The 20,711-nt window shown below is 35.1% G+C and overlaps 9 protein-coding genes, 17 long non-coding RNA genes, 1 other non-coding gene and 1 pseudogene across 28 annotated transcripts, besides 1 other annotated feature; 17 read left to right on the top strand and 11 right to left on the bottom strand.

Annotated features, from left to right (window-relative positions):
• Window positions 1-115: 115 nt before the first annotated feature.
• Window positions 116-957, bottom strand: SPOM_SPNCRNA.318. Its single transcript, NR_150727.1, has one exon. It is a non-coding gene; the product is annotated as a non-coding RNA (long non-coding RNA).
• SPOM_SPNCRNA.4796 lies at window positions 220-864 on the top strand. The gene has a single exon (NR_194152.1). It is a non-coding gene; the product is annotated as a non-coding RNA (long non-coding RNA).
• Window positions 958-1,341: 384 nt separating the features above from the next.
• Window positions 1,342-2,160, bottom strand: SPOM_SPNCRNA.4795. Its single transcript, NR_194151.1, has one exon. It is a non-coding gene; the product is annotated as a non-coding RNA (long non-coding RNA).
• On the top strand, window positions 1,685-2,255 carry new20 (the record flags this gene model as incomplete). Its single annotated transcript, NM_001355908.2, has 2 exons — window positions 1,685-1,940; window positions 2,096-2,255. Exons 1-2 carry the CDS (start codon window positions 1,753-1,755, stop codon window positions 2,253-2,255), a joined length of 348 nt encoding a protein of 115 aa, NP_001343143.1. The 5' UTR covers window positions 1,685-1,752.
• Window positions 2,256-2,267: 12 nt separating this feature from the next.
• On the top strand, window positions 2,268-3,165 carry rps1701 (40S ribosomal protein eS17). The gene is made up of 2 exons (NM_001021151.3): window positions 2,268-2,298; window positions 2,577-3,165. The coding sequence occupies exons 1-2, from the start codon at window positions 2,296-2,298 to the stop codon at window positions 2,967-2,969; spliced, it is 396 nt and encodes a 131-aa protein (NP_595245.1). The 5' UTR covers window positions 2,268-2,295; the 3' UTR covers window positions 2,970-3,165.
• SPOM_SPNCRNA.4794 lies at window positions 2,303-2,544 on the bottom strand. The gene has a single exon (NR_194150.1). It is a non-coding gene; the product is annotated as a non-coding RNA (long non-coding RNA).
• On the bottom strand, window positions 3,117-3,359 carry new14 (the record flags this gene model as incomplete). Its single annotated transcript, NM_001355904.1, has 1 exon — window positions 3,117-3,359. One exon carries the CDS (start codon window positions 3,357-3,359, stop codon window positions 3,117-3,119), a length of 243 nt encoding a protein of 80 aa, NP_001343142.1.
• Window positions 3,142-3,733, bottom strand: SPOM_SPNCRNA.317. Its single transcript, NR_150726.1, has one exon. It is a non-coding gene; the product is annotated as a non-coding RNA (long non-coding RNA).
• A 240-nt stretch (window positions 3,734-3,973) lies between these two features.
• On the top strand, window positions 3,974-4,048 carry SPOM_SPBTRNALYS.06. Its single transcript has one exon. It is a non-coding gene; the product is annotated as a tRNA-Lys (tRNA).
• Window positions 4,049-4,321: 273 nt separating this feature from the next.
• Window positions 4,322-5,995, top strand: SPOM_SPNCRNA.4793. Its single transcript, NR_194149.1, has one exon. It is a non-coding gene; the product is annotated as a non-coding RNA (long non-coding RNA).
• Window positions 4,487-5,421, bottom strand: rpl803 (60S ribosomal protein uL2). The gene has a single exon (NM_001021150.3). It carries the CDS (start codon window positions 5,390-5,392, stop codon window positions 4,631-4,633), a length of 762 nt encoding a protein of 253 aa, NP_595244.1. The 5' UTR covers window positions 5,393-5,421; the 3' UTR covers window positions 4,487-4,630.
• Window positions 5,996-6,213: 218 nt separating the features above from the next.
• Window positions 6,214-7,394, top strand: dcn1 (neddylation protein Dcn1). The gene has a single exon (NM_001355901.2). It carries the CDS (start codon window positions 6,490-6,492, stop codon window positions 7,243-7,245), a length of 756 nt encoding a protein of 251 aa, NP_001342892.1. The 5' UTR covers window positions 6,214-6,489; the 3' UTR covers window positions 7,246-7,394.
• SPOM_SPNCRNA.1373 lies at window positions 6,217-7,260 on the bottom strand. The gene has a single exon (NR_150250.1). It is a non-coding gene; the product is annotated as a non-coding RNA (long non-coding RNA).
• A 153-nt stretch (window positions 7,395-7,547) lies between the features above and the next one.
• aly1 (arrestin-related trafficking adapter) lies at window positions 7,548-9,375 on the bottom strand (the record flags this gene model as incomplete). The annotated part of the gene is made up of 1 exon (NM_001021148.3): window positions 7,548-9,375. The coding sequence occupies exon 1, from the start codon at window positions 9,060-9,062 to the stop codon at window positions 7,548-7,550; it is 1,515 nt and encodes a 504-aa protein (NP_595242.2). The 5' UTR covers window positions 9,063-9,375.
• SPOM_SPNCRNA.4792 lies at window positions 8,071-8,336 on the top strand. Its single transcript, NR_194148.1, has one exon. It is a non-coding gene; the product is annotated as a non-coding RNA (long non-coding RNA).
• SPOM_SPNCRNA.4791 lies at window positions 8,481-9,202 on the top strand. The gene has a single exon (NR_194147.1). It is a non-coding gene; the product is annotated as a non-coding RNA (long non-coding RNA).
• A 111-nt stretch (window positions 9,376-9,486) lies between the features above and the next one.
• Window positions 9,487-12,307, bottom strand: fzo1 (dynamin-like GTPase fzo1). Its single transcript, NM_001021147.3, has one exon. The coding sequence runs from the start codon at window positions 12,199-12,201 to the stop codon at window positions 9,925-9,927; it is 2,277 nt and encodes a 758-aa protein (NP_595241.1). The 5' UTR covers window positions 12,202-12,307; the 3' UTR covers window positions 9,487-9,924.
• Window positions 9,534-12,394, top strand: SPOM_SPNCRNA.4790. The gene has a single exon (NR_194146.1). It is a non-coding gene; the product is annotated as a non-coding RNA (long non-coding RNA).
• A 102-nt stretch (window positions 12,395-12,496) lies between these two features.
• Window positions 12,497-12,849: an LONG TERMINAL REPEAT.
• Window positions 12,850-13,097: 248 nt separating this feature from the next.
• wtf2 lies at window positions 13,098-13,488 on the top strand (annotated as a pseudogene). Its single transcript has 3 exons — window positions 13,098-13,236; window positions 13,280-13,305; window positions 13,412-13,488. Coding segments are annotated over exons 1-3 (242 nt in total).
• A 572-nt stretch (window positions 13,489-14,060) lies between these two features.
• SPOM_SPNCRNA.316 lies at window positions 14,061-14,875 on the top strand. The gene has a single exon (NR_150249.1). It is a non-coding gene; the product is annotated as a non-coding RNA (long non-coding RNA).
• A 174-nt stretch (window positions 14,876-15,049) lies between these two features.
• On the top strand, window positions 15,050-15,292 carry SPOM_SPNCRNA.4789. Its single transcript, NR_194145.1, has one exon. It is a non-coding gene; the product is annotated as a non-coding RNA (long non-coding RNA).
• Window positions 15,239-18,314, bottom strand: tea4 (tip elongation aberrant protein Tea4). The gene has a single exon (NM_001021146.3). It carries the CDS (start codon window positions 17,942-17,944, stop codon window positions 15,479-15,481), a length of 2,466 nt encoding a protein of 821 aa, NP_595240.2. The 5' UTR covers window positions 17,945-18,314; the 3' UTR covers window positions 15,239-15,478.
• Window positions 15,524-16,569, top strand: SPOM_SPNCRNA.4788. The gene has a single exon (NR_194144.1). It is a non-coding gene; the product is annotated as a non-coding RNA (long non-coding RNA).
• Window positions 16,883-17,404, top strand: SPOM_SPNCRNA.4787. Its single transcript, NR_194143.1, has one exon. It is a non-coding gene; the product is annotated as a non-coding RNA (long non-coding RNA).
• Window positions 17,889-18,272, top strand: SPOM_SPNCRNA.4786. Its single transcript, NR_194142.1, has one exon. It is a non-coding gene; the product is annotated as a non-coding RNA (long non-coding RNA).
• Window positions 18,315-18,411: 97 nt separating the features above from the next.
• fap1 (L-pipecolate oxidase) lies at window positions 18,412-20,130 on the bottom strand (the record flags this gene model as incomplete). The annotated part of the gene is made up of 1 exon (NM_001021145.3): window positions 18,412-20,130. The coding sequence occupies one exon, from the start codon at window positions 20,128-20,130 to the stop codon at window positions 18,892-18,894; it is 1,239 nt and encodes a 412-aa protein (NP_595239.1). The 3' UTR covers window positions 18,412-18,891.
• Window positions 18,523-18,773, top strand: SPOM_SPNCRNA.4785. The gene has a single exon (NR_194141.1). It is a non-coding gene; the product is annotated as a non-coding RNA (long non-coding RNA).
• On the top strand, window positions 18,888-20,602 carry SPOM_SPNCRNA.4784. Its single transcript, NR_194140.1, has one exon. It is a non-coding gene; the product is annotated as a non-coding RNA (long non-coding RNA).
• Window positions 20,603-20,711: the final 109 nt, after the last annotated feature.

Here is a 20,711-nt window from a genome sequence, read left to right as displayed (position 1 = left end):
GGGTAACATGTTATTTCTTTGAAAGTAATGTGTTACTTAATTGCTGAAATATGGGGAACCGACCGAAGATCGGAGTTTTGTGATGGAAGTAGAAAGGACCCATATTCCAGTCCTATCACGCCAAATTTGTTTGTTTTTTGTTCTTTTTGGAAATTTTAGGCTCTGAATTTCCTTTACGCTTATTAAAGTTCAAAATTAATATCGGTAACATTTGTTTAAATATTCTGCACACTCTGCGATAGTTTCCACTAATTGCGACATTAGATAAGATAAGATAAGGTATGTAAGATCTATCGAAACGCAAGAAACTTACTTAGCGTATCGCTATGTCGCATTAGACGGGTGAGTAAGTTAGAGAGTATGTGTAGATGAAATGAAAGAAGCGCCTTGCACAAAAAAACTATCTTTAGTTTACTAATTAGTTAGAGATTTTAATCGAAGTTTTGAATTCGTGCGAGATATCTTCGACATTTGATTAGATCGTTTTGCAAAACCATTCGTACGATATGCCCGGTAACATGGCCATCAGCTCGTTTCTCCGAAATGTCATTTTTTTTATTATTGAATTTTCCTGATGTAATGCAAGAAAAAGCCAATTTTCGCTCACATGCTGCTGTGCAAAATAATGAAGGAACAAAACAGCAACCTTTAATATGTTTTCGGACTTATCGCTTGTTGCAGCACTTGAAGATTGTTTTGAAAAAAGGTGTTCTCATCTAGCCTGTCTGTTAATTGTAAATAGAAAACTCTAAAAAGAAGACACTGCGAACTTTGCTTCGAGCATATGCGGGGAACTATATAAGAGAATATACCAAAAATCTTTTTAAGGATGTTTTGAGAATTTAACTGAAAGGAGCACATTTACAAAATTTGAGATACATACATTAGTAATACATTTAGTTTCAAAAAAAATGCTTTTGGCATGAGTTCTTACTGTGTTTTTTTTTTAAATCATTTGTGGGCTAAGTAAATAGATGTACCGGTTTCGAGCAGAAGCCGATTAAGCAATAACACCTTTTCCTAAATCCATTTGTACTTGATTGACTCCCATATGAGACTATATATTCGTTCATACTAGGAAAAGTGCAAGGTACGAATAATTTCAATGCGCAGTTACAACAGATGCACGGGTGGATTTGGCACGAATCAAAGAACTCTGGTTAAAAATTTAATTTTTAAAAAATCATTTCCATAGAATCCCCCTTCTTTAATTTCAATGAAATTAGCTATAAACATATATACTACAAATGGAATTATATAACGATATCCGCCGACAAGCGTAATGTGCGACTTCATCAATGGGTAGGCTATATAAAGAATGCAAATGCTTATTTAATTGAAATATTGGATATTATTACCTATTCTATATTTCGTATTGCTGCTAGTTAGAGGTCGGCAATTTTAACACTCAAACCCTTTATTCATTCACTCATTTCAGCTTGAATTAATAAGCAGCAAATTTCGCCAACTCACGCCTCTCAACTAAGCCTGTAGCTCTCTCTTTAGAAGACATCGGAGGTTCGCACATAACAAGCAGTCTAGTATTGAGATACAAAATTTTTTTTTTTATCTTACTGTACCGAAAATTTGAACAATTTAAACTTTGCGCACAAAAATTTCAATACCTTGTAATTCGTAATTTTCGTTCTAATTGATAAAACTGCGATATCGTTATAGTAATACTGATCTGCTACACACAACTTAAACTGCAAGACTATTATAAAACGACATCTTCTTAGGATCGTTCACTTCATGAGTAATCAAGGAAAGGATTCTTTTAAAGCCTATTCATATTTTTGCCCGTGTGGTCAACTTTTTTTAACCATACATGTCTCTCTTACTCGTCTTCCGCAACGGCAACTAGATAAACGCCATGTTGTGGACGAAAAATTAAATCATATAGCACATTTCTCCACAGGCAACAAATATTACATTACTAGGTAAGTTGTTTTAACTTATCGTTCCTTATATAAACACATAAGCACCTGGTTTGTTGTTGGTTGATCATACATGTGGAAATTTTTTATTTGTTTACTGATTTTCGGAACGAAAATTTAATTTTCTCCACACATTAATTCACTAACCATCACAACAGAAGCGACGGAGGTTACGAACAACGAATACAGCTTTTATGTCGCAGATGTACACTGGAATGTGCATACGCTTTAGAAGCGGCGCCCGGTTACATATATGTGGACCCTACCCTAGTTAATGAAAAACCAGTCACAGTGTCGGTTTCTAACTTGAAAGAATAACCAAAGGAATTCAACCACTTCCATCTCGAATAACTTCAAAATGGTAAGTAGTTATAAAGCATGGTTGGAGTTGCAAAGTCGAAGCTCTCGGTCTATTTGAACAAAATTTACTCTTTAGTTTTGTAGCTTACTAAAGCCATAAATTGACGTTTTTTCTATGCGGCAAATATAAACATTTACTTAAACGTAGGTTCTCTTCACATGGTCCATTTGAATACACATAAAATTTTTTTTCTTTCATTCATGCTTCTCTTTGCAATCCTAATCCTTACGTTTATCTACGAAATTGATTTTTTTTGTGCATAACTAACATTCCTCTAGGGTCGTGTACGTACCAAAACTACCAAGAGAGCTTCCCGTGTGGTAATTGAAAAATATTACCCTCGTCTCACTCTTGATTTCCAAACCAACAAGAGAATTGTTGACGAAGTCGCTATCATCGCCTCTAAGCGTCTTCGTAATAAAATTGCCGGTTACACGACTCACTTAATGAAACGTATTCAACGTGGTCCCGTTCGTGGTATCTCCTTCAAGCTTCAAGAAGAGGAGCGTGAACGCAAGGATCAATACGTTCCTGAAGTTTCTGAGCTTGAGGTCGATCGTGTTAACGTTGACCAAGACACCAAGGACATGCTTAAGTCTCTTGGCTACGATCAAATTCCCGTCCGTGTGCTTGCTCCTGCCCCTCAAGAGCGTTTCCGTCGCAGACAGTAAATGAAATTTCGGTCGTAATGGGTCCATTTATACTTTTCAGTGCATAATTTGCCATTACTTGGCTTCATCTTTGTTTTCCTTTGATGTAGTTATTAAAATACTATTCAATGCGAATTTTTTGTATTTAAATTTCATCGTATTGTAAGGCTATTTTTTTTTGCTTCCCTTATATTGCAGTGTTTTTTTTAAGTTATTTAGCTTCCACATTCTTTGAGTAGAGAGATATATAAGAAGCAGATCAACATGTTCTTCTAATATGTTGGAATTGAGTAATATAGCATATGTTGATAAATTTTTTAGTATCCGTGCAATAGTATTACATTTAATAATTAAATGAAATGTGTTACCTGCTTTCTCTAAGTTTTCAATGATTTTTTCTTTTTTTTGCATTTATTTTGTGTTTGTGCAATAAACATTTTCATTATATTTTTGTTTGTGCAATAAACATTTTCATTTCTAAAACGTATCAATTGTCCTTAAATGAATTTTTATCAACACAGCAACATGTCAAACAGTGGCAGATGAATGTCTAATTTCCAAGGAAATTCATCATGATTAAAATTATTATTAATGACCCTTTTTTTACCCAAAAACATCTTTACGACATCGTTTACATGCTCAACCTCTTGTACCTATTATATTCTGTTTTTAAAAAATAAAAGAGATATACGAGCATAAATAAAACAGAGCCAACTATCCCTTTTATTTATTTTTATTTTTTGCATGTTTTATTAAAATAAATAAGCTATTCCTTTTTAACATTTACAGCAATCGTACACAATCCCTTTATTTTTCCGAAACAATTTTTAAACGGAATTTAATTTTTGATGAACATCAATCCATATACTATAAACATGGTTTTAAAATTTTTACTTCAGGCAAATGAATAAAAAATGCACATACAAAAACAATACTTAAATGTATAAAAAAAATTTATTAGAAATAAACTTATTTTATGAAAGAAAATGGGATAAATAGAATTATTATTTGTACATACCAACAAGTCCCGTTTAGCTCAATCGGCTTAGAGCGTCCGGCTTTTAACCGGAAGGTTGCGAGTTCGAATCTCGCAGTGGGAGTTCATTTTTTAATTTTTATATTTCGTAAATACACACACCAAGCGCACAAAAGTTAACTAGCAAAACAATTAGAATATTTACTATACTTTTTTTTTTTTTATACTTAATGATTTAAACATTAATTTGTATCCTTGTTCAGTGTATTTAATTTTATATTTCTGTTAGGATGTCATTCATGTACTCTTATCGCCATTAGGAACAAACTAGTATTTGAGGCGCATTGGAGTTATATAAGAAATAGAAATAAACTCATTTGGTAAAGTAATGGATCTTTACACTTAATGCTCAGTAAATGTAAGTCACAATTCATAAAATAAATTAGAACCACTATCACAATTCTCTTTGAATACGACTATTACCATCCAACCGTCTATTTCAACTTCAAGCGGACTTTGAAGGGTTACAAGGCACTACAGCAAATGTAAACACAAAGCTTACGATTTCTACAAATTCAACTATATTCTAAGAGGCGAAAGAAGTATGAAAATGAGATACCAGATGAATTAGATAATAAGAACTGGAAGGAAGGAAAAAGTGTAAAACCTTATAGAAAGATTAAAAGGCCCTAGAATAATATATGGCTTAGTTTTCGACAGCAGCAGCACCACGCAAAAGACCTGTTCTGCGGGCGGCAATAAGACCGACCTTTTGACCAGGAGCAGATTGACGAGGAACAGTGGTAGAATGACCAACGTGTTGATGGTTACCACCACCATGAGGGTGATCAACAGGATTCATAGCGACACCACGAGTACGAGGCCAGCAGTTGCGTTTGACACGGTACTTGTGGAATGCACGTCCAGCCTTGAGTAAAGGCTTATCAATACGTCCACCACCAGCAACAATACCGACAACACCACGGGCAGAAGAAGGGACAACCTTCTTAGCACCAGAGGGCAACTTGACACGGGTCTTGCCAGTGTCAACATCATGACCGACAATGATAACATAGTTACCCGAAGAACGACCCAATGCACCACGGTCACCAGCCTTTTCCTCAACGTTTGAAATGATGGTACCCTCAGGCATTTCACCAACAGGCAGCACATTACCAACAGTCAAAGCAGCGTTCTTACCGCAGTAGACAAATTGGCCCGTGTACATACCCTCAGTTGCAACAAAGGTCTCAACATCGGTTCTGTAATGATAAGGGTTACGAAAGGCAACCTTAGCCAAAGGAGCGCCACGACCAGGATCATGAATGATCTTTTGGACGACACCACGAATATAACCATGGCGTTCAGCAAAGTCCAAAGTACGGAGCTGAGCAGCACCCTTACGAAGACGGGTATGAGCTTGGAAAATTCCACCACTCTTTCTTTGAGCTCTAATAACACGTCCCATGGTTGTTAGATGGCGATAGAAAACTTCCTAACGGACCTTCAACAGTATGTTTGGATGATAAACAGTGTACATGTGACTGCTTTAACGACCAGGGTAGGGTTACTGAAACATTCGAAAACAATATCCCTGTTGATTTATTGCAAACTCCAAATATATCGGAATAAAGAGGTGACAGAGCAATTGAAAATAATTGCAATATTTTGATATATTGTTGAGTTTATTCGTTTAAATGCAATTTTATGCTATCTATACTAAACTATAGTAATAGAAGGTTAAGAACTTAATTATTACGAGGAAAATCAGACTGAGGAACGAATTTACGTTTCTAAACAAATTTTACAAACTTGAGAAATTGCAACAATAACAGAGTATACAGAACGATATTGTAGTTACGAAAACATTTGAATCTTATGAATATGAATTAGTTAAGAAAATATATTTTTTTTTCAGCCGATATGAGCATGTACCATTCTGTTGAAGTTGAGAAGTTTTCTTGGTAAACTAACTTTGGAAAGAGAGTGAGTACACCGAAATTTTCTTTTTTTCTTTCAATAAAAAAACACAAATTTTCGCATCGTTTATGTTTGACCCATAAATCTTAAAAAAAAAATTGAGTTGGACAATTTTGTACTGATATGAAAATGCAACGTAATAGTAAATAAGTACATTTAAAAGGTAAGAATTTCGAAAAATAACATTTAAAGTAGACTTGTGAAACTATAGATTTTAAACTAACTATTTCCGTTTTCAGATGTTTTTGTACATACACCAATAGTTATCTACAGACAATCACTTAATTGCTGCTTGTACTTCCATTCGCTAACTCTCAGCTTAAGCATATAAAACCAAATTACTAACTCAACTCTTTTGTTCCGTATAATACTCATTTTCTGTGTTAGCCGTGGATTGTGTTTTCTCTCAAGATACAAATCTGTTTGACGGTGTTAAAATTGATTATTGTCTCCCTTTTTCGAAAATCTGGTCAACCGGTTGTGCTCAAATTTTACATTTTTGCTAAATTCAGTCTGTTTATTTCTCAAAAACTTATACAGCTACTTTTACCAGTTAAGTGTATATACAATAGCAATCAAAAACCTATGAAACCGGATACCGTATCTTTGACTAGAGCATTTTCTAAAGCCACATCAACTTCTTCTAAGGCAGCTCTCAGCTGGCTTAAAAAGTATAATTTTGATTATGATGTGGCCTACACGAAATGGATACAGCAAAAATCTAGAGAAGAGGCGGAAAAGCAATTAAACAATGTTTTCAGTCAATTTTCCTCTAAAGAGGATAAAGATTTGATAGAACTTGATGGCTCGGTGCAATTATTTACGGCGCTAGACATTTCACTCGAGGATCCTGAAACTCTACTTGTTTCTTATTTCCTAAAGTCCCCGCGAATGGGAGAATTCCATCGAGAAAGTTTTGTTGAAGGTGCTCTCAATCTCTCAACAACTAGCCTTGATCAATTAAAACTTGCCATAAAAGAAAAAGTGCAAGTTTGGAGGTCAGATGCATCCCTTCAAAAAGCCATTTATATTTACACATACCCGCTTGCATGTGATAAAGGAAAGAAGACTTTAAGCACTTCCATTGCCATTGAATTTTTCCAGATTCTTCTTAAAGATACTTTTCCTCTTCTGGATGATTGGATTGCTTTTTTAAAAGTTTCCCCTATTATCGAAAAATCTCTGCCAAAGGATACGTGGAATGAATTATGGGATTTTAGTGTATTTGTTAAATCAGATCCCAATTGCTCTAATTATGATTTTGAAGGTGCGTGGCCAACCCTCATAGACGAGTTCGTGTCTTACTATAGAGAACACGGTTATAAAAACAGCAGCTCCTAACAAATAACTGCTTTTCTGTAAGTTGATTTCAATGACATCAATGAAAAAATAATAAACTCTTACACCCCAATAATTCTCTACAGCAAACTGCTGCTAGTTTAACCCTAAAAACATTTTAGTAATGAGACACATATGTTTAATAATAAGAAAAATAATGAATATATTAATGAAACTATAAAAAGAACATGTACAACAGTCAATGGAAATAGCAAGTGCGAAAAAAAATATAATAACAAAAACGTTTATATACAAGGCAAGACAAAAATGCAAATAGATAATAAATCACAGATAAATAATAGATACTAGTTGTCATCATGATTTTCATCATGACTGCTGCCACTTTGAAAAATATCATCGTACTTTGGAGGTGGTGCTTGATACGGGACAGCGGTCCAGGAATCAAAGGATGGTGGAGAATTTCCGATAATGTCAGAATCAAGTGCGAGATCCCTGTTCATACCAGCAATGATTCTGTTGTCGATTGAGCAAAAATTTACCTCACTAGAGGGGATAATAGGACAATACGCAGGTAGCATAGTTGAACCATCAGAACATCTGCAAGATAAGAGTCGGACAGGAGAATCAATATAGATTTCCAAATATTTTGCAGAGCCCATTAATTCAGGAGAATTTTCGCAAGAAAAGCGAAGTACTGTACGCACAGTATGTGTTATTTTAATGTTTGGATACGTAGTATCGAAATGCACAATATTGGCAGCCATGTCATGACATCCAGGAATACGTACCTGATCAGACAGTTCGTAAACATCAGGTCTAACCTGCTTCCAATCGGAGAGCAAACATTGGTTCTTTGGAGCACTACGCTCATACAGAAGTAGTTGTCTGGTTTTCTCTTTTCGACGGACTGAACGTTGGCGACAATAATAATATCTTCGCTCCATTAAAAAAAGGCGAAGTTTATGAAACTTGACTTCACCCAAGAGGGTGAATTTAAAGTTGACAGGAACTACTTGACCCATTACAACACATTTCTCACCGACTTGAACCTCGTAGTGAAGCCTATCTTCCCAACTCTTTGAGACAAGTATAGGTTCTGAAGTCGCAACACTAGTACTACACGGGCTACGAATTAATTCAATGGGAATCCTGCCGGTGGACTTACCAGAGAAGGTGCTGCTTCTGTCCACCAATGTCTCTAAGAAATAATATACACGACCCATATCGGTCTGTATAGATTCTGGATATGTACAAGAGATAGGAAGCTCAAAATTATACACGTATTCTCCAGGGTAAAAGCATTCCATACTGCGGGGATAGTGTGCGGTATCTGCGTAATGAGGCAAAACTTTGTACCACACTGCACCATGTGAATTCTCATCCACTTTCTGTTCAGAATGAAAAAATACCCAGCAATGATTCATAATACTGTTCTCTTCATATGTGTCAAAGAGTTTTGGAGGAATGCCTTCAGGCCATTCTGTTCTCGATTTTCCTTTAAAGCTCAGTTGTATCTTTTTCAATTTCACAGGCTTATAAATTTGAATGCACAAAGATCCACGCAAAACAGCTGAATGTTCACTTTGAATTTCACTTGAAGTCGCTCCAGGTAAATAGAGCACAGGTTCAGCAAGCGCAATAGCTACTCTGGCATTAGAGTTAGAAGAAAGCAGAAGCCATTCACGAGCTCGATATGATAGACCTTCACATTTACTAATTTTCTCTTCCTGGTATATATGTTGCGAGGGATCAGGCTGTGTGGTTCTATCAGTCAAGCGAATTACAGGGTTGTAGCCATTGGAAGAAGGTCCGTAAGGAAACACCTTGTCGTGATAATTTCTCAGATTGGGAATATACATCAAACGAGATACACACTATGATAGTACTTCGCAACTATGTATCTCAGAACAAGCACCTTGCAAGGCGTACTTCAGAGGCCTAAAAATCGAGATGAACAAATGAATTAAAGATAAAAAATGCACAGCTTAAATGACAGCGTATTGTTTTTAAAATACACTAACTAATTGAAATATCGTCGCTCAAAGAAGTAAGAATATGGAACAAGCGGCTCTGTAACCAAAAGAAATTGGTATATTTCCAAAATATGTATAAAAACCGTAAAATGAAATTTCAGATAGCAATTCAAAAAAAGATTGTGATAAGGGGCTTTTCAGAAATTGCCAGCACGGTAACGCTAGTAGATGTGCTGCATACATTTTATAACCATATAATGATGATATTTATCAAAAATCATTATATCGTCTTATATCAAGTTCTGTTCTACTTTGGAGATGTGTTATTAAATAGATTTTATAATTTAGATCATTACATTTTGACATAAACATTTTATGTATGAAAGAATTGAGTGGATGCAATATAACTTGAGGAAAATTCCAGTTTATAAAATGTTCTTATCGACTTTGAAAGACATCAGAAACCTAAATAAAAAACTCATGGCTTTAGTAGTTGAAGTATATTGACCTCAGCAGAATTAAAATATTAAATGCCATGCTTCCCAATATTGCATTCGTGCTACGAAATTGAATATGGATGATTACTCGGAAATGGAAATTTGATGTATCTTGAATTCATTAATCTTGGAATGTAAAATATAAGATGAAATCATCAAACATAAACTCGAAGAGTATATCGTTTTCAGTAAGGAAGGCCACTTCCAATTTTCTTTTCTTTTTTTTTAAAACTTAGCCTCAGCCCGTACTGCTAATAATTTATATCACATCCCTCCAATTGAACCATCATTATCTTCTTCTTAGCTTCACGAGTTCGGCTTTCTATTTCACCAAAAAACTTTCTTGCTTTTTGACAAATTCGTAAGTCATTCTCAGCGACAGATATAGTCTCGCGCTGCTTATCCCATTGTTGGTGAAACATTCTTCGTAAATCATTCAACGGAATATTGAGAACTTTACGACTCTCTGTACCTATCCAAATACTAGCATTGTGACAAAAATCTGTCTCCCTTAAAGATTTTTTTATCTTTTCCGCAACTTTAAGAGGAAGTGCTCTAGGTATATCGTAAATAACATACCCAAAAACGCAAATACTTGCTAAACCAAGTACCGGGACCAATAAGTGTTGAAGCGAGTTATTTTGAAAATATTTAAATATTGGATAACCAAGATTTCCAGTAAATGCACCAAGCGTTGTAAATGAAGGGGTTGTTTTTCCAAGGACCAAGAGAATAGTACTCAATGAAGCGCTCCAGGTTCCTAATCTCTCAGTAAGGTCTAGATCTATAAAATCAAGCAAGCCAAGTTCAAATCGAAAATGCTTCTGCAGTTGCAATCTATGTTTCTTAATAAACATTTGGTTGGCATGAAAGACTGGAAGGACGGCGGAGTCAAAATTATCTTTTACATCTTTTTGAATACATAAGACAGCTTCTTCGGTCCTCTTTCGAGCATAATCTTCTGACTCCAACAATTTTTCTTCTAAATATTGTTGCATGGCGTCTCTTACGGATATCGCATACTGGTAGGCAAAGAAAAAACCAGAATACTTGACAGAAGCAAAAGAACCTAATGAGTCAATAGCATCTTCTAATTCGGAATGTGTATGCTGAGAAATAGATTGCACAGTCGCTTCAACTAAAGATTCATTCTTCTGATAGGTAAATTGCTGCTCATGTTTTACCTTACGAAATTTTGGAGAAAGATCCGTCAAACGTTGTTGCAAGTGATTAATATCAAAATCGATAAGTTTTATGTTATATTCGCAGATATTAAGTATATCACCGACTAACCCTGACAAGTATCTACGTACCGGGGCAAGTTTAGATTTTGAGCGATTTTCGAGAATGAAGCTACGGAGAGAGTTTTCCATCTGAAAAAAAGAAGAATATAGAGCATCCTCTCGATTATTTGGATCACGAGCGACACGACAGCTCACAAAATGTACCAAGTCTTTAGCGTCAGCAAAAGTACCAGGAGAAAGGGTATGAATTTGTTCAAGGATCAATCGTTTACATCTCTCTTTATCTCTGATGTTATCAAATTTGTTCACAATAATGAAAATGTGGGATTTCTCAGTGGAGGCGTTTCTTAAGAAATCTGTAGCAGAAAGGGTAAAATGATTTTCAGCGTTTACAACGAAAACGACAACGTCAATTTCCTCTTGGCAAGCAAATACTGAAGTTGTCTTCATGGAATCAGTATTCAAGCCAGGAGCATCAATAAGTGCAATATCTGTAATTCCATTGTGAAGCAAACTCTCATGTGCCGGTCTTCCATCATTGACATATACAATTAGCATGCTCCAATTTTCCGTCTCATAAACAAGGCGTTTCAAATCCTCGATTGGAAAAACTTTATATGTTGAAGAGTCAGTATGACTATACGTGAGTCCATGAGGAATAGCGTGAACACAATCTTTTCCATCATTGAGTTCAGCATCGTGCACTTCACAAAATACCTCAGTACAAGGTTGTTGATCTTCTGGTAGAATGTCTTTGTGTACCAAAGCATTGCAAAGGGTCGATTTACCTGCGTTTAAATCCCCGGTGATAAGGATTTTCGAAGAGGTATCTTCTACTCTAGAAAAAAGTGAAAAGAGATGCTTATTTGCTTTCTCTATGTGTACTTTTAGTAGAGATTCATGAGCTTCCTCGCCCAATTGACTGATTAATTTTTCATCAGCAGTCGACGACGACCGCAGTGATAGATCAATGGTGATCACATTCATTTTGGACGGACTAAATGGATAGTAATTTCCTGAAAATTTAGATTTTTCTTTATCGGTTCTCCAAACACTGTGGAACAAACAGTCAGATCGATCTACATAATTATCCAGTTCATTTAACAGATTTTGAATAATATGGATGGATCTTAACAATTGGTTCCTATTTTGGTTATACTCGAACTGATGACGATTAGTTTCATCTTTATACTGCTGAATATTGTTTGAAGTATATCCATTATTTAATCTTCCCGATTCACCATTCTGTTCGGCTACTGATAATTGCCTTGCACTCTTCTCCATATCATTTAAAGTTGAATTTTGCGTTTATATAATTGAACTTGATCCCTAAAGATTGGAAATTTCATGCAAAGAGCAACTTCCTTAAAAATTAATACATATGCGTTGCAACCATATACTGTTTGCATAACACCTTAGTACGAATAATGAAAAAAAATGGGAGCAACATATTAGTAGATGAATATGAGAAAATAAAGACATCATCTTTCTACATATAAAGCTTTAAAAAAGAAATTTCTATTATATCCTTGAGCACAACAATTCAAAAATTTACATTTGTATCATCATAAATAAGACGTAGGAACGAAATTTCAAGTATACCGTATACTGTTGACATCGACGACGTTTGATATCTGTTTTAGCGATACATAAATCATATAGCGTTGTGCGTTATGTTAACTGACAATATTATATTTATTGTTATAAGACGCCTAACAGTATCAGTCACCGATTTAGCTAATAATTGAACTGAGGAATGAGATGCAGCGACTAATTCCATTTATAATCTTCTAAGTCTTTGTTCTTAACTGATGTCTATATTAAAAAACATGATTTTACAAATATGAAATTAGTGACACGCAACGTAGCGAACCAATTTTAACAGTATGCTGTATAAGGAAAACTAAGTTGGGGTGAATAAAAAGGGCAGTGACAAAATAAATGTGTCAGAAGTAATTCACTGCCTCGTTCAGTTTTTTCGTTCTTCTTTTTTTATGCCATTGTTTGAAGGAATTAGTTGGAAATTTGTTTGAACGATTTTATTATTTTGTTAAAAAGTCTTTAAAGCGATTGGAATTGGACTACAAAGTGAATATTCTTGATTTCGCTGTTTGGTTTGTCGCAATCATAGCAATTAATTCGCGCATGTATTTTATTAAATAAAGAATGATTTTATTATTATGAAGAATAATTACACTTCTTTGAAAAGTCCTCTAGATGAAGAAGATGAATTGAAGACAGATCATGAAATCGATTTGGAAAAAGGACCCCTCCCAGAATATGATTCAGAGGAGGAAAGTACATTGCCTCCATATTCAGGTAAGAATTGTAAATAATAAGAAAGGAATTACTCAATTGAAAGTTGAAACTTGCCAGTGCTGTAAAATAACTTGGATGTGATCATTGTTTACAGTTGGCATATCCAACACTTGATCAGAAAGATGGGTAAATTTAATATGATATCTTTTTAATTGTGTATGCTAATTATCATTAGGTTATGAGGCCAAACAGCAAGTGAATGAATACACAGCTGTTCCATTGCGTGAGATGAACCCCGAAAGTGAAGCCTAATTATATTGTTAACTTTACTAATTGTATGATAAAGTCGCTTTTTACACGAGGCTTCTTTTCTTCATAAGAATGTGCAATAAAGAAGCGCCTTTATGATTGTGATTTACTCAAACAAATCATAAATCTGTTTAAAGTATGTCACATGTATTTTTATTGCATATTTCATTTCCTGACGAATTGGATGAGCAAGTGCATTGCTTGAAAGGTTCCGTGAATAACATACACTGGGCATTGAATATTATAATAATGGTTTTATTTATTCGTTTTAAAATAGCAGTTCACTAATTGACTGTTATCATCAACTAATGAAATCGAAAAACTCGTTGTTTCGCCTTGTTAAATTCACAATTTCATTGTCGTTTATTGCATTCATTTCTTCTTCATCTTGATTCTTAATGAATCAAACTTAATTATCATTTTTTTCCTTTGGTTTAGTGGTTTACTTTAATACAAACAAAATTAATGTTTACAAAATAATGAACAGCATAATAAAATATTGTGATTTAGAACGATGATTTGTTATCGTAATAATGTAGTTATTGTCTAATGTGAGAATCCACTGTAACGATTAACAGATTTCCTCTAATTTTTTAAGCTACTTATTACTTTCTGTTGCAAGTAAAAAATCATGAATTTTAAGGCTCAGTGTATAAGGGTTTGCATATAATTCAGTTCTCGTTTTGTGCTGCATATTTAATTTTTTGAGTAGTCAAAAAAATTAGCACAAGTTGTAAACTTCACATTGTCCACTCGTGGTGGCGTGTTAAAAAATTACTTGATGTTTTAAACTAATACTTCTTATTTCGCATTCATAAAAAACAATGTTGAGAATAATCATGTATGGTGGTTGTACAAATGAAAACGGGTCAATTCAAAATGCATTTCATATCCGTCTCATTCTAAATTTTTCGTTATTTAGTCGCTTCGAATTATTGACTTTGTTTACTGTACGAACTGTTTTCTTTATTTAGCGCATATTGAAGATATTTGCATACTTTTTAGGAACTTTGTTTCTTCCTACAAACTCAATTCGTTACAGAAATAACATTGCTTTGTCTTTCCAATTAATAACAAGTCGTAAATTTGTAAAGGAATAAAAATTTTATTGTTCATTCTTACTTTTCCATGTTCCTTTACATATCTTCGTGCAATTACTAAAAGAATATTAAAAGTCAAATTTGAAAATTTCGCCCTTCAATTATGATGATGGTGAGAAATTGGTAGTCAAGATGCTAATTATCATCTAATTTAGCGTGAAAATTACCAGTGAAAAAACATAAATTATTTATTATGAGACAATCAATATGCCTATCGCTTACAAAATATACATTTAAATACACCGTTGGTTTGATGATGAATCCGATACCTTAAAAGTAGAAGCAGATGATATTCTCATATTAATGATTAATGAACATGTTCATCGTTTGTTAATATCTCATTTTTTTCGTTTAAAAGAGAAGAGAAATATTTTTTAATAAGAATCGCTATAAATCGTGCTAATTTTGTTTTTTAATACCCTATTGAATTTGATTCATCATGCCACATAAGTAAAGTACACTGGCTTATTTTTACGGATGCATAAAATCTATCATACCCTCAAAGCCTACTACTATCTGCTTGAGTAGTTTACATTTTCACTGCTCGCATTACTGTACAAAAAATATGATGCAGCGATACTATAATTTGAAATGGCATATAAGATAATTACTAGCTCATTTAATACTTCGGTAGATTTTACTTAAACACATTTATTTTATAGCGCTCAATAATCCGAATCATACCCGCACATTGAATTTTAGACCTTTATACAACTATGGTATGCTGTTAGTTATTAAAAAATATTATTAACAAGAAAAAAAAGTCAAACATAAAGACATTAACAAACAAATTTTTGAAACAGTTTAATCAAACAGAAAACTGATTTATAACGAGTGTAAATAGTTTGATAAAGGGGAAAAACATGGTATAACTTTTAAATTAATCAAAGATTTCAGCGATTCGTATTTAAGAGGGAGGCCATCTCATCTGATAAACCCTTCAATACGTTAGCAAAAATATCATCCAAGTCCGAGGACACCGATTCACCCTCGATATTACGAGAAACTCGGCGGGATGCCCTTACTCCCGCTGATTTTACACTCCAATATAGCCCGCTAAGAGAGTCTGGATCCAATATAAACTCTCTCAACCGACGATTAAATTCTTTGTTTTTAGTACTAACGTGGTCGTTATCGTACGCATGGATATCAGAAGCATGAGCCGAATCAACGAATGGCACCGAAGAGGAGTTATTATTTAATTCCGCAACCACAGATTGCTTGAATGGATTTTCATCATATTGCAAAGAAGCAGGAGAAGTGATAAGAGAGGAAAAGGAACTAGAAGAGGTAGATTCCTCTGTGTTCTTTCTTGGTAGCAAATCCTCATCGTGTGAAATCGAAGAGCTCGGGATTGCACTTGAAGCATCTAACTCAGGTGTAGGTATAACCATTTCCTCATTACACTCCAATGGAGCCGGGGATTCGTGTAGTAGCTCACGCATTTCGCTTAATTCATCTGCTAAACTTGTAAATCCACCCGCAAAACTTCTTCTGTTTATTTCGTTATTTACATGATGGTTACTCAATGTTGATAAATCTATTGAAGATTGAGAAAATGCTTTACGCTCCGCTGTTATGTATACAGAAGACGTTGTGCACTGTGCATCACTTTGCGAGGAAGAATCAACAGGTAAAGACATCTGACGAAGAAGCGAACTTGGTGATAATTCAACCTTATCTGCTTGCTTTCGGTTTTCGCTGTCTTCTTCGTCATCCTTTTGGAATCCTTTTGTTGGAGAGGATGGAGTAGATGAAGAGTATAATCGAGGGGAAAGAAGCTTTTCAGATGGCATTTCAATCGATACCGAATGTCGAATAGGGTACACTTCTAATTGTTTTAAGGATTGAACTGATAAATTATTGGGCATTTGACCAGAAATTGGTTCCTTTTCTACATCGTTTGGGGCATCCTGAGTAACATTAGATGTGTCAAAAGAGTCACTCTGAGAAACTATAATTGATTTTGGTGCATTCAATGAGATTTCCTTGTTATCACGAGATACATCATGAGTAAAGTTAGAGGATTCCGATACGGCGGAATAAGAAGAAGGCCGCAATGATTTATCAGTATTAGATGTAGACGAATAAGAAGAAAATGAAGCATTCGATTGCATTGCGTCAACTGATAGTGATCTTCGCAATGGAGAATCAACGGTTGCAGATGAAGCAGTTTTATGCTTATTTGCTATCCAAGTACTGTAAAGTGAAGGATCAGACTGGGTGGCATTGCCATATAATTCCTTGTTTCCTGCTATTGAGATATTTATTTTACTAATATTCGAATTTTCAGCATCTGGGTAAGCTGATGAGAATTTAGAGTAGGGGGAATGTGAATTTTTCGAATCTGCAGTAGTGGAAGAGCCATTAATTTCTGTTTCAACAATCTCAAGACCAAGGGGGGATGTACTTTGAAAAGAAGTAGAGTTAAACTGGTTAAACCCACCTTCCAGTTCAGTAAGATCCACGTAAGCAGGACTATCAGTTACATGATCCTCGGATTCGGAACGGTACTCAGCAGAGAGAGAAGAATCACTACTGTCCGAAAATTCTATTTCAAGACCATTCTCTGCGACAGTTCGGTTTACCATTGCCTCATAATCATTTTCAGAATCCATTTCATCATCGGAAGAATTAGAAGAACAAGTAAAGGTAACGCGTTTTATACGAAAATTTGGGGATGGAGCCTCCAAGGTTTTTTCCACAATATCTAAAGGCGGGAGAGTCACAGACTGCTGAGAATTGGACGTTTCCGAATTTTTATATTTATTTAATCGAGCCAAACGCTCTGAAGGAGTTTCAATGTATTCAGCAGGTAAATAGCCTATAGCCAAATTTTTGCACATTTTTACAAGCCACCAATAACTATTAGAATCATCTAATAAAATCATCATGTCTCCTTTAGTAGCATCAACTTGTCCTTCAACAGTAGCTTCGAAGCCTCGAATGGCATGAACAAAGTTGCAATCAATAACCTCTTCGTGAATAGATGGGGAAGAACTCAATTCTGCCTCATATAAAGCGTATTCTTCCTCTTCGTCCATAAAATCATCCTCATCTTCAGAGCGAAACTCATCATCTTCCACTACTTCATTATATTCAGTCCCACAATCCTCAAATTGAGACGATGTTAATGTAGTGTCTTCTTCTTGAGAATCGCTAATTTCTTGCGACGCTACAGTTTGGGGTTCACTATTTTCTCCTGATATAATCCTTTGTATCTCGAATGACTGCTCCAGATATTCTTCCGGAGAGTAACGACTTTCTATTATAGTGCTATCATTCTGTTGTGTCGGGTCAAAATGACTTTCCATAATTTCCATGCTGTCAGCACTACTGGCACTATTCATGTGTAACATATTGAAACAATGTAGTTAGCTCTCATGAACTTGAACAAATGTGCAAAAACAGCAAACACACTTTTCAGGTCTCAAAAACCGCTACTCCTAATGATAAAAACAAACACGTTGCAAAGGGATAAGAAACTCTCAACCTCATACAATTTATAACTGGTAAAAATTCAGGATACTGGCTAAAACGCTAGTGAAAACGGAAATACCGATCCTGATGAACATACACTCAAGTTGGGTTGATTAGAACGTCAATCGTAACAACGAATCCAGCAAAATCTTTTTGAAAATAAAACGATCTTGCTCTTCAAAATGTTAACATTCCAATAACTAGTGTAAAAATATAATATATTAACAAACTAAGTCGCCTCTAAATATTGCGGTAAGATATGCGTACTTGATGCTACGTAAATCCGAGATTGGCAGATAACGTAACAGTAAAACGTCGTTTAACCGATACAACGAATAAAAGCGAGTACGGTATTTGCATTTAAACAAAAAGCTTCTTGATCATTTTATTCTATTTTGATTTTTTTTTTTATGTTATTTCTAATTAGATTGTCAAATTTAATTATTTATAAATGTTTGAATTGCATCTAAGTATCAAAAACAACCTCAGTAAGCTGTGACGCTTTAGTTCTCTTAAAGCCAACGAGTTAGCTATATGATGCATATCTAAAATAATTGAAAAAAAGGTTTTACTTAGCATGCTTTGTAATATTAATTCAGGACATAAAGTTCGATGTAAAGGGTATAGAAAATGTCCCTGTTTTTATTCGAAAACAGTAAACCGACATAATCGTCTGGATGTTATAAAGTTGATGTTAATTGTTAATGTGTATACATTCAATGCTCGTAATATTTCGAATGAAGAAGAATCAATTAGTATTCAACACAAAAATAAGGTAGCCTAGAAAGATAGACGCTAGCCTTTCTTTTGTTTAGCATTGCACATCTTAGCTTAGCTCTTGTCGAGAGGGTCCAGCTCGGCTGTGGTCTAAAGCAGCAAACTCCAAATTTTCTTTCTTCCATCTCCACTTCTTCAATAAGGGCTCCTCTAACTCACGAAACATACACCCTATGCTATACTTCCCGAGGATTGGAAAGAATTTGAATCCATGGCCTGAACCACCTGTGCATACAAACAGATTTTCATAATCTGGATGATAATCAAATACAAACTCGGCATCGGCTGTGTCGGTATAATAACAAATACGGGTTTTGTAAAATGGCCTTTGACTAATTTCTTCGCCATAAGTACGTTGAAGGTTTCTGCGTAAATCTAATTCCGCTTCCTTGGGCAGGATAGGAGAAACGAGAGGTTTCTTTGGTGGAACAGATTCGACTTTTCCGGATTTAAGATTTTGCATTCTCGTAAATCCGTATCCATGGCGTGCAAATTTTAGATAACCATCGGGGGTAGGGGGAAAAATATAAAATCCAGTATCAAAATCTAAGTATACAGGATTTGTCAAAAAGCGGATGTACTCCTCAGGAGTCAATTTTATGTATGCGACTGGTTGACCGGTTGCCAAGAATCGTGTGTGGTCATTAGGTAAAAGAGATGCAGTCCATGCACCTGTAGCAAAAATAAGTTTTTCGGCCATGTAAGCTCCAGTAGTAGTCCTCACGCCTTTAACAACGTTTTCTTCTGTTATAAGCTCTTCAACAGTTCCCTCAGGTCCGCTAATGAAAGAAACACCGGCATGTGCTAAGTAATTAACTACGGATTTCACAGACTGCTCAGCGTTGGCCCATCCAGAACTAAAATTGGCATACCCAGCTTCTCCATCATTCAGCTCGCCAATCCATTTTGGAAAAAGTTTCCGCAATTCTTCTGTAGTTTGAAACTTTGCTGCTGACACACCCATTTTTGTCAGGTTTTCCAGACTCATGTCCCGATACTCAACATTGTCACGGCCAACAAACATAAGTCCTGATCCATAAAATTGCTCTTTAAAAAGTGGATTTGTGCGCCATTCCTCTAAAGCATCAATACCCATTGAACAATACACTGCATCCGCATAGTCTGAACGAATTATACGATTTGCATCGACTGAAGACCCATCGATAACAGGCGGAGGTGCTCGATCCAAGATTTTGATCGTATATCCACCACGTTTAGTCAACTCTAAAGCTGCAGATAATCCAAACACACCTGCACCAACAATGATTACGCTAGTATTCTTTACCATTCTTAATCCCAAAAATATTACAGATGCGGTTTAAATTAAATTTTAAAAGGTGGTTTAGCAGTCGGGCTTAATATATATTATCAGTACTCATTGCCAGCTACTAGTACTCCAAGATAAGGTGCTGTCTAGCGAAGTCAGGCATCGATATCGCAAAATCACAGTCTGTTGATACTTCTGATGTTAGCAGTAGTTCTTTTGATACAGAGTTAGTCACTTAGAAAGAATGAAAATAAATCAACTAAGCGAGTCTGATTTGAGCCGTGCAGAGGGAATGTGCCAATTTGCTAGCACAGGTCATGCCGAGTTATCAAAATCAACTATGGTCCAAAACAACCGGGTGTTTATTTAAAAATTATATTTTAGTCTTTATTTAAATGAACAATATCTTTTATTTTCACTCTATAGGAAAAATACTCTTCGCACTTGTCTTGTTTACATTTTAATTCTCCGAAACTCCACTTCGTTAACTAGCTTTGCGAGGTTTTGGGATTTTATAAGTTTGTTTATTGTACACTGTAAGTAACGTTATAAATGGATAACACAGCAACCCTGTTTTGCTAACTGTCCTTGCAATTTGCTTT

Source organism: Schizosaccharomyces pombe (genome assembly GCF_000002945.2).
Source record: "Schizosaccharomyces pombe strain 972h- genome assembly, chromosome: II".
In the NCBI taxonomy this organism is placed as follows: domain Eukaryota; kingdom Fungi; phylum Ascomycota; class Schizosaccharomycetes; order Schizosaccharomycetales; family Schizosaccharomycetaceae; genus Schizosaccharomyces; species Schizosaccharomyces pombe.
Note: the sequence above shows the minus strand (reverse complement) of the source record. Positions and strands in the feature narration are given on the sequence as shown.